Genomic DNA, 11,864 nt, shown 5'->3' with positions numbered 1-11,864 from the left:
TTCATTTACAGTAGAGCAACTGTACGGGGGGGGGGGGGGGTAGAGGGAATGACGAGGTCTTAGGAGGGACAGTAAAGGTGTAGCCTTTCCTCTTTTGGGGGGGAAATTTCCGCACATTTGTTCTGTATTTGTGACAGTGTAACAAAAACAACAACATGGCAACTGTTACAATTGAATCCTGCAAGATACTGTTCTTAATTATACAACTATCTTTTTTTTTGGGCCAAACTTCTAGTTCGGTAAATGGACTGCACTTATATAGCGCCTTTATCCAAAACGGCCTCTCATTCACCCATTCACACACACATTCACACACGCATTCACACACCAATGGCGGCAAGTTACCGTGCAAGGCGGCCGCTGCCAAAACTTTGCCAAACTTCTAGTTTGTTTGAACAAGAAAATAAACCACAGCATCCACACCAAGGAGACATCCCATAAATGCACATACTGTAGTGTGACGCACAATGGACACTGGAACTTCAACACACACACACACGCACACACACACACACACAGACATCCTCTAGGTCTCGTGTGGCTGTTGAGCTGTGTCTTCCTGCTCTAATTAGAAGCTGCTCCACACCCAGCCCCTGTACTTATCCCCCACCGCCCTCACACACACACACACACACACACACACACACACACACACACACACAGTCACACACACGCACACAGTCACACACACACAAACATACACACACACACACACACATACAGTCACACACACACAAACATACACACACACACACACACACACACACACACACACACAGTCACACACACACACACACACACACACACACACACACACAGTCACACACGCACACGCACATCCTCACAGCCAGACAGGCAGGAAGTAATACACACCCACCCACCACTCTCACCTCTCACCTTGAATCCATCAATCCATCCTCCTCTCTGTCTATCTGTCCATCATCCTCTCTCTATCTATCCGTCATTTGTTTATCTTTATGTCTCTTCTCTCTCTTTCTCTGCTGTCTCTCTAAGTGGATATTTGTGCACCTCTCATAACGACAGGACCTCACGCTTGTTTCGTATGATTTCCTACAAAAAGCAGTCATATAAACTGAGATATTCTTTACCTTTCGAAAGCTAGTAATTCCCCCTATCCCCTCTGCACTAACCCTCCCTCTCCACGCCCCCCTCCCTAACACTAGCTCTCCACTCCCCCCTCCCTAACCCTCCCTCTCCACTCCCCCCACATTAACCCTACCTCTCCAATCGCCCCCCCCCCTCTCCACTCCCTCCACCCTAACCCTCCCTCTCCAATCGCCGCCCCCCCCCTCTCCACTCCCTCCACCCTAACCCTCCCTCTCCAATCGCCCCCCCCCCCTCTCCACTCCTCCCTCCCTCTCCAACCCAAGGCAATTTTCAGACCCAATAAGGATTAGTAAGGATCGTAGTGTTTATAGCATCAGACCATATTTTCATATGAACTATATTGGCGTTATGAGAGTGTGCAGTTGAAAGAATGAAGGTCAGTAGGCCTAGATGTAGGAAGGTGAAGACACAGTGGTGCCTGCTCAGTGTATATGTATTTTTTTCTGTCAGTACAATTTTCCTCAATTCTTCTGACTGTGATGGATACAGTCAGTACAGTTGAGGAGTTACCATTGAGTAACAAGTGGATTTTTGGGTTTCTTTTTTGATTCTTTGTCCAGAATATATTCACCTCAGTACAGTCCCACATCATATGGCTGAACGTGCCTATCTGTGCAAGGGCACCGATCACACACTGATCACACACACACAATACTGTATATTCTATAAATGATATTCAAATGATTTAGATGCCTTGATGATTGGGATTCAGGTAAGGTCTTGACAATATTTCTGTCTATTTCAGGGACATGTTTGTGGCTGGTGAGCTGGTCTAATTTGTGGCTGAAAACATAAAAAAATCCTGTTGCATCTCTTTAAAGTTTTCATGCTTCATAAGTGAATGAATCCATTCCATTACTGTATCATTAACATAGGCTTCTTAAAACAGAAATGAATTATTGTTCTTAGACATGGGTTGCCTCAGGTAACACACATGTAAACACACAGGTAACACACAGGTTAACACACAGGTAACATACAGGTAACACACAGGTAAACACACAGGTAACACACAGGTAAACACACAGGTAACACACAGGTAACACACAGGTAAACACACAGGTAACACACAGGTAACACACAGGTTAACACACAGGTAACATACAGGTAACACACAGGTAAACACACAGGTAGCACACAGGTAAACACACAGGTAACACACAGGTAAACACACAGGTAACACACAGGTAACACACATGTAACACACAGGTAACACACACAGGTAACACACAGGTAACACACATGTAATACACATGTAAACACACAGGTAACACACAGGTAAACACACAGGTAACACACAGGTAACACACAGGTAAACACACAGGTAACACACATGTAACACACAGGTAAACACACAGGTAACACACAGGTAACACACAGGTAACACACAGGTAACACACAGGTAAACACACAGGTAAACACACAGGTAAACACACAGGTAAACACACAGGTAACACACATGTAACACACATGTAACACACAGGTAACACACATGTAACACACATGTAACACACAGGTAACACACAGGTAACACACAGGTAAACACACAGGTGAACACACAGGTAAACACACAGGTAAACACACAGGTAACACACAGGTAAACACACAGGTAAACACACAGGTAAACACACAGGTAACACACAGGTAGCACACAGGTAAACACACAGGTAACACACAGGTAACACACAGGTAGCACACAGGTAAACACACAGGTAACACACAGGTAACACACAGGTAAACACACAGGTAACACACAGGTAAACACACAGGTAAACACACAGGTAAACACACAGGTAAACACACATGTAACACACAGGTAACACACAGGTAACACACAGGTAAACACACAGGTAAACACACAGGTTAACACACAGGTTAACACACAGGTAACACACAGGTAACACACAGGTAAACACACAGGTAACACACAGGTAACACACAGGTAACACACAGGTAAACACACAGGTAACACACAGGTAAACACACAGGTATTGCAAAGGTAACACACAGGTAACACACAGGTAAACACACAGGTAACACACAGGTAAACACACAGGTATTGCAAAGGTAACACACAGGTAACACAGGTAATGCTCTCCTCCACTTTCTACTCTCTACCCTCGACTCCAACGTTAGACAGGTAACAAACACAGGCACAGGCAGGAGTTCTAGAGAGACACACTCAAGCGAGTGTGTGATGCATGCACTCAGACACACTCACAAATCTGGGTCCCTTTACTTTCGCACAACCACACCCACTCTTGAGTGCACAGGTAAGCAACTCATCGACCCTCTCTCTCTCTCTCTCTCTCTCTCTCTCTCTCGCTCCTTCTCTCTCTCTTTCAAACACACACACATACACACACAAAAGCAGACACAAACGGTTACCTGTTCCCTCCTCTAGCGTAGACAAAGGCAGTCTTTATCCATATGCCTGGAGCACAGGATATCTGAGAGGGTGTGGGAACCGCTGGTGATCCTTATACACAAGGCAACGGAGGATTTAAAAGAGTAAATGGTTCAATAAATAATTGTGAATATTATCAAAGCTGTGGTGGTCAATGTGAGCCTTGGATGACAACCACTCACCATGTATGTATGGTCATATGGCAAAGACGTTATTCCGAGAATTCACTAACTAGACTCTTTCTCTCTCTCTCTTTTCCTATTGACATTTTAACTTTTTTGTGCAATTGCATTTAGCAGACGCCTTTATCCAAAGGGACTTACAACAAATACATTTGTCCAAGTAAGCGAATTGCCTATCCATCAGTCATCAGAAGAAATAGTAATCCATGCCAAAACCAGGGGCCATTGGCAGTACATTTACATTTTTGGCATTTAGCAGACTGTCCGTGATCTATAAAGCGTTCAACAGAGCCTTACCAAGACAGGTCAAACCTGCATATCTCTTCAGTCTGCCACTGTTTTAGACCCCCCCCCCCCCCCCCCCACCGCCCCCCCCCCCCCCCAAAAGAAAACAAAAAAAAGCAGATGAAGATAAGTTGTCTGTACATTCCATCTGCACACCTTCCTGATACTTTGAGGCGTGCCGGTGTGGTTGATAGCTAGCAACAAGGTACTCTCCGTAAAAGCATACAATTATCTTATACATTATATTTACAATTACCTCCATTAGTGTGGTTTGCATTACCCCAGTACCCTATAACACTCATACGATAGCATTTGTTATGAAGTTTTAAAATGTTAAATCCAAAAGCCTTATAGTTTGCCTGCCCCTGTATGGTGTTATTTGTGAGCGTTATGGACTTAGGCGTTAAGTGTTTCCCCCTGTAATTTCTGTCGGCCTCTGTAAGACTGAATGTCTATATAGTTTAATGAATGGTGCGCCGGCAGCTCTTTTATGACAGCTAGCGTATGATCAAAGAGTCTTGACACACGGCCGTAATCCCTTAAAAGACTACTACTAGCACATCATGACGGGAATATGAAAATTAACATTAATGTAATGTTGATGCATCATTACGGAAAAAGTCTCTATGCTTTGGGAACTTCAATGACCCGTGTTCAAGTTTGTTTGCTGGTTGGCAAGGTAGACGTGTATAATGGTTATGCATCATTTTCCGTGGTATGTGAATCGTTACCAGACATACTTTAATTGTATGGCTTCAGTAGTATTATAGGTGGGGGGGGGGGGGTGGCTTCTTGTTAGAGGTTAGCGGTTTGGTTTGATGAAGCCAGACTGGTGTGATTTTATAGGGATTTCCAGTCTAGTTACTCTGGCATCATTGATTTTTGAATGAATAGTAGTATAAATGTTACGGTACATGTGGGAAAACTAGGGTTAGGGTTAGGTGCTACGGTGCTAGGGTTAAGGTTAGGATTACGGTTAGGGTTAGACATGCCAGCATGTACCAAGTCGACGTAGCACCGAACCCTAACCCTAGTTTTCCCACATGTACCGTATTCCCACATGTACCGTAACATAAATACCAGAAAAACCATTGAATGAGAAGGTGTGTCCAAACCTTTGACTGGTACTGTATGTATTTTTACATTTTACATTTTTGGCATTTAGCGCCAGACGCCTTTATCCAATGCTCTATCCATCAGTCATCGTAAGAAAAAGTAACCTATGCTATTGACCAGGGGCCATTGGCAGTTACCATGCTATAAGATTTTTTATTTTTTTATTTTTATGTTTATAGTAGAGATACTGCACAGGGGTTAGTGAGGATGAGGAGGTTCTTAGGAGGGACAGTTAAGAGGTAACCTGAAGAGATGTTTGGCAAGGTAGACATGTATATATATATACAATGATTATGCATCATTTCCTGTGGCACGTGAATCATTACCAGACACTAGTTAATTGTATGGCTTCAATGGTATCATAGGGGGGTTGCCCTCTGTTAGAGGTTTGGTTTGATGAAGTCAGATGTGGTGTGAGTGTTGAAGGGACTTTCAGTCGAGCTACTCTAGTTTCATGGATTTTTGAGATGCCTTTATCCAAAGCGACCAAGGCCCATTGGCAGTTACCATGTTAGAAGAACATTTTTTTTTTTTTTTTTGTGGAACACAAATATCTATCCGTCTGTCTGGCTGTCTGTCTATCTATCTGTCTATCTATCTATCAATCTACCCCCTCCCCAGCCCCCAGCTCTAGGCCCACCAGATACAAAGTAAGCCTAGCTCCTTTTCTGGACATCTTGCATCAACCTTTAAAGCTCCAACGGAAACCCCCGCCACCCCCCCCCCCGCCCTCCCCCTGAGTAATGAGTCTGGTGTGTTTGAGCAGACAGGGTGGAGTGGCCTGGCGGTGTGGTGAGACCAGGTCCTGTGTGTGTGTGAGGAAGCAGAGGAGCCCTGTCACATGGGGGCTAATTGCACTGCAGTCGACTGGAGTCTGGAGGACTCCGCTCTGCCGGGGAGATGCACAGCAGAGTGGGAGGTAACCAGTGATGTAGTCTAGTTTTTTTTCTAGTGGGTATACTGTGATTTTTCCCTCCCAGCCTCATATCATCGTTCATTTCGGAACGCCATAAAAATAAATCTGCGCTCCCTGTCTAACGTTATATATCTAACATGACATGTTATAAGGCTGATCAGTGCATGATAGTGCTGCATTTTGACATAGCATGTCGCATTTCTCCCCCGTTGATGGTATATGACGCTATAGTCAGTCCCAATGGTCCAAAAGTCAAGTGCTTTTTTCTGAGAGGGGCAGTCCCACTCATATTTTTCATTTTTATTGATAGATAGATACAGTGGAGAATTAGACAGGAAGGATGGGTGAGAGAGAGAGGAGGGATGACATGCAGGATATGTCCCCGGCCGGATTCTAACCGGGGACCTTGCGGTTACATGGTCGATGCTTAACCCGCTACGCCACCTAAGCGCCCCTAGTTTTAAGATTTTAAGTGAAACTTGAAACCTGTTCTTTTGGCAAATAATTATTTTAAGTAGCCTAATATTTCCCCCATTTTTATAGATTTCTTCTCCTTGTTTTTGAGAGCTGACTTTTTGCAGTCTGGGAGGTAGCTATAGACATCATAAAACCTACAGTAAGGTCAGTGGTTGGGGCCATAGACATATAACCCATAGAGATCATAGACATCATATAACTCATAGACATCATATAATCCATAGAGATCATAGACATCATATAACTCATAGACATCATATAACCCATAGAGATCATAGACATCATATAACTCATAGACATCATAGACATCATAAATATAGATATAGAACATCATATAACCCATAGACATCATATCTGAAAGACCTTTTGCTAGCATATCAGCCCAATAGAGCGCTCAGGTCTTCTGACACTGGTTTTCTCTGTGTACCACATGTACAAAAGAAGAGATTTGGTGAGGCTGCATTCTCATTTTATGCACCCAGATTGTGGAATGCACTGCCAGTTTATATCAGGGATGCAACCTCAGCATATTTTCAAGTCAAGACTAAAAACTCATCTTTTTAATATTGCCTTTAAATGACTAAATAATTAAATAATGATTATATAATGATCGGAGCACTTTGAGCTGCAACGTTTGCAGGGAAAGTGCTATACAAATAAAAAGTTATTATTATTATCATCATATAACCTACAGTAGGTCAGTGGTAGGAGCCATATACATAACAAGTACGTTTTAAGAATTTATTGAAAAGAAGGCACTGAGTTTGCTAACCGTATTACAGCTAGCTGAGTTTGCTAATGGCTAGCGAACTCAGTGCCTTCTTTTAAATAAAACTTACTTTTACAAGAAGGCTTTTTTAATAGTAAATCTGTTGTTTATCAAGTTTCTATTCCCCTCCCGTTCCGATTTTATTTCACTTGGTTTTATTTAATTTATATATTACTTTGTTTTATTCTGTAAAGCGCTTTGTAACTGTGTTTTGAAAAGTGCTATACAAATAAAGTGTATTATTATTATTATTATTATTAATATTATTATATAGCCTAGAGTAGGTCAATAATTGGGGCCCTCATACTTCATACTCAAGGTAACTGTAGTGATTCAGACACGGTTCTTCATATTTTCATGTGAGTTGAGTTTATCACCTTATGATCGGTAATACACTAGCTTCTATGGAAACGACATGGAATGACTGAAAAGCCCTAACCAGCCAAGCCACTACCTGACACCTATTCGTCAAAACCAAAAGAGGCCATAAGGAACTAATATTATTTTTGTAGACATTTGGATTTTGTGTATACTGGGAAGTTCACACAAGGGCTCCTCTTTACCTGTTCTGTTCAAGAGACATTGTACAGAGACAATCAAAGTGTGGGTTGAAGTCTGTCCTTGTCTACACTCCTTTCAGGGTAAGGCGTACCAAACATGTTAAAGCCTCAAATGCCTGGCTGAATAAGGTATTAGGCAATGGAATGTTACACAGAGTTTCTTTTTGGGTCAGATTCATGCAAATAACTTTTTTTTGTTGCTGTTCCCTGCAGCCGTTTACATTTTTGGCATTTAGGAGACGCCTTAATCCAAAGCAACTTACAACAAATACATTCGTCTAAGTAAATGAATCATTAGCCAAACTGTCAATCAAAAGATCTTTGCCAATGTGCACTCAGTTTTGACCTATTTCGGAACATTTTCTTAGGCATCTCTTGTATTCTTTCACTATCTGTTTTCTCTCACACTCTCCATCCCTTTGTTTTTTTTTTCTCCTAAAACTCTCTCTGTTCCAGTTTTCAAACAAGCTAGCATTTTCTTGTTTTTCCTCCTCTTTTTATTATCTGGACAGGTATGGACAAGTCATCCAGAGTTTTGCTTGTTTTGAAACGTGATCTTGTTGCTAGAGAACACACCTCACAGCTGACCACGCAGTACGTTACGGGGGAAACATTTGCTTTTGTCTTTGGGTGAAGCTACAAACGTCTAAAAAACAAAACCTTGAAAGGTGCACAAGGCGGCGTTAGGATTAGGAGGTGCATTAGAGAGTAAGGCTAAACGCCAACGCTTGCTTGAACGTCTGAGAGGACAAAGAAGTCTATAGTCCTCTTTCATGTCGCTGTGTGAATTACATGTACAGTGTACACTACAGTGCTCACTCTGAACAGATGCCTGCTGTAGTATTTGACAAACTGTGCAGATGAACTAAAGAAGAAAGTGCTTAATGCTTTAACTCTTCTGAGGAACTCCTACCCCTGTACAGTAGGACATTCCTACGATGAAAGGGGTTCATGAGTGCATGTGTGGAAGTCTGTGAGCTGTGGGGCCACAGCCGGATCACTGTCTGAAGGAGCCCGCAGGCTGCAGAAAGAGACAGATGTGCGAGGAGGAGAGCCGAGGTAAGGTAGGGCCTTTCACACAGGGCTAGGCCTTTACAGGTCTGTTGTAGCGTTGACGCAGGACAAACACATGCACGCATGCACGCGCACCCACCCACACACATACATACATTACACACACACACACACAGTTATATTATGTAAGTTTCTCTCTAGATATATTTCGAGTAATATGAAATTATATATTTTCGCAACACAATATGTATGCTTATCGTATGGGAAACAGTTTATATGTAACATTTAATTTTAAGCTGTCCCCATACCCCATTATGCAGTAAAACTTTAATTACTCTAGTACCAATATTGTATAAGAGTAATGTGTAATATAGTTACTACACAACTTTGTTACAAGTAGAGATTAGAATAATAATAAAATAAAATAAAGGCTAAACAGTATTTATATCTATTATATACTAAAACTGTGACACTTTAAATAACGTGAAACAATACTATTGTGCAATATGACAACCCTAGTCGTCTATCTGTACAGTATAGTACAGTGGATTGTGTACATAGCCTTTATTTATGTAAACCAGCTCCTTACCTTGTGATTGTTTAATTTTTTATTTTATTTTTTTCCCTTTTCCTAACACCAGGGGAGCCACCCCTCCTACATTTCGTTGTTTGGTACCTGTACTGTAGCAATGACAATAAAGTCCATTCATTCATTCATTCATTCAAAGTGCTTATTGGAGCACTTTGAGCTGCAACGTTTGCAGGACAAATGTGCTATACAAATAAAAAGTTATTATTATTATTATTATAACATTCAACGTACACATTCTTTATGACATATTGAACCTGGACCATTGACCGCCCTATGTTCTGAGCGACGGCGAGGGCTAGCAAGTTCATTTCCAACTTCATTACCGTCCCAACCCCCCATGACAGGACCCTCTGACACACGCAGACACTCTCCCACATTCTCTGAATGGCTGGACTCCCGTCATTCCTCTGAAACGGCCCAGCAAGCTGCAGCAGCTCGGCTAAGAGACAAACAGAGACACAGGACCCTGTACTCTCATCTACTCTGTTCTCCCTGACCTGAGACTCAAGTAGTTCAACTCAAGTAGTTCAACTCAAGTAGTTCAACTCAAGTAGTTCAACTCAAGTAGTTCAACTCAAGTAGTTCACCTCACGTAGTTCACTTCAAGTAGTTCACCTCACGTAGTTCACTTCAAGTAGTTCACCTCACGTAGTTCACTTCAAGTAGTTCACCCCACGTAGTTCACTTCAAGTAGTTCACCTCACGTAGTTCACTTCAAGTAGTTCACCTCACGTAGTTCACTTCAAGTAGTTCACCTCACGTAGTTCACTTCAAGTAGTTCACCTCAATGAATGAATGAATGAATGGTCTTTATTGTCATTGATATAGTACAGGTACCAAACAACGACATTTGGGAGGGGTGGCTCCCCTGGTGCTAGGAAAGAAAAAACAAAACAAAAAAAAACAAAAAGGGAAAGGAGCTGGTTTACACAAATAAAGGCTATGTACACTATCCACTATGCTATACTGTACAGATAAAACACTGTGCTGTACTCTATGCTATGCTATACCTATTCTAACCTATTGCTGTACTCTATGCTATGCTATACCTATTCTAACATTTCCTATTCTCTGCAACCTTATGTTGTCATATTGGACATAGTGTTATTGCACATTCATTTAAAGTGTCGCAGTTTGCAGGCTTGAAATGTACACATTTGTGCCTCAGCACTACACCTGATTTCAATCCAGCAGCTGCCATCAATCCGTCCAGACTGTCCAGGGCCCAGAACCTAGGTCTTTGCTGTGTTCAGGGCCTGGATGGCCCTGGGGTAGAAGCTGAGCTTCAGTCTGTTTGTCCTTGCGAACAAGTAGTTCACCTCAAGTAGTTCACCTCAAGTAGTTCACCTCAAGTAGTTCACCTCAAGTAGTTCACCTCAAGTAGTAGTGGCACTTCCCCCGGTGTTATAGCTTCGAGGGTACTAAACACTTATTTTGCCTAGCTGTTGAATGTCATCATTGCATCGTGTGTTTGTTTCTCGTAACTGTGTGTAAACAGCTTAGGTAAAGTACAGTTCCTGTGGGAGACAAGGCAGTGAAATAGGCAAACTTCCCGTCCCCCCTGCTCAAACACTGCTGCTGAGAAACACACACACACACACACACACACACACACACGTTCTGCTCAATTTACAATTGAGAGTCACTTGAACCGGTCTAGTTAGAGGAAGAGTGGGCCTCGAGCTAAACTGCCCCCTAGGAAAGTGTGCACTTGTGCGTCTGTGCGTCTGTGTGTGTGTGTACACACACGCCTGCATTGCAGCGCCCGCCAACTTTCAGCCATGTACAGTTTTTTTCTTTTACCACCAACCTCCTTCTTCCAGCATATTCCAGACATGCACTTACCTGCCCTGCTCTGCTACAGCCCACAGCTCCCACTGTCCCCATTACTCTAAAGCCTCCGACTTGTAAACCTTACCTTCACATGCAGCGCTGAAGAACAGGGAAACATTACTGATTCAAACGGCAAAGCTGCCAATGGAATATATTACCATTTAATTGAATAATTGAACTGAACCGGGAACATGCCGGCACTTGTTCGGTTACACAGTATTAACCTGCATTCATATAAAGCTACGCATGTGGCTATGTAGGCTAAGCTGTACAGACGGCTTTATACAGTATCCGTGGTAAACACCTACAGTACTATCTGGTACAAATGTACACACTGATTAGCTATAAGGTCTGTGCAGATTGGAGTGAATGTCAGATGATTGCAGAGCTGTCCTATTGAACCCAATACTGACCCTTGAACTCTCACAGGCTTTTTTCCCCTAAAGGCATAAAGTCTAATGTGTAACTCACGTGTAACCTGATACAATAAGAACACAGCAACAAATAATAGCCAATTGGCTATTTCCTCTACTTTTTAAATTCAATGTTCAGAATTGAGGCTCGAGTCTTAACTTATTGAGAGAA

At 42.4% G+C, this 11,864-nt stretch overlaps 1 protein-coding gene across 1 annotated transcript in view; it reads right to left on the bottom strand.

Moving 5' to 3' along the window:
• Positions 1 to 3,528: 3,528 nt before the first annotated feature.
• The window catches only part of ano11 (anoctamin 11), a gene marked incomplete at both ends in the record, with an annotated part of 47,530 nt that continues 39,194 nt past the window's right edge, over positions 3,529 to 11,864 (bottom strand). The window contains 2 exons of the mRNA XM_080533517.1: positions 3,529 to 3,607; positions 9,822 to 9,885. Coding sequence (XP_080389643.1) covers positions 3,529 to 3,607; positions 9,822 to 9,885 — 143 coding nt within the window. The remainder of the gene's footprint in view (positions 3,608 to 9,821; positions 9,886 to 11,864) is intronic.

This window comes from Nansenia antarctica (assembly GCF_963989245.1).
Source record: "Nansenia antarctica genome assembly, chromosome: 6".
NCBI classification, from domain to species: Eukaryota; Metazoa; Chordata; class Actinopteri; order Argentiniformes; family Microstomatidae; genus Nansenia; species Nansenia antarctica.
This window is presented reverse-complemented; position numbering and strand designations above follow the sequence as displayed.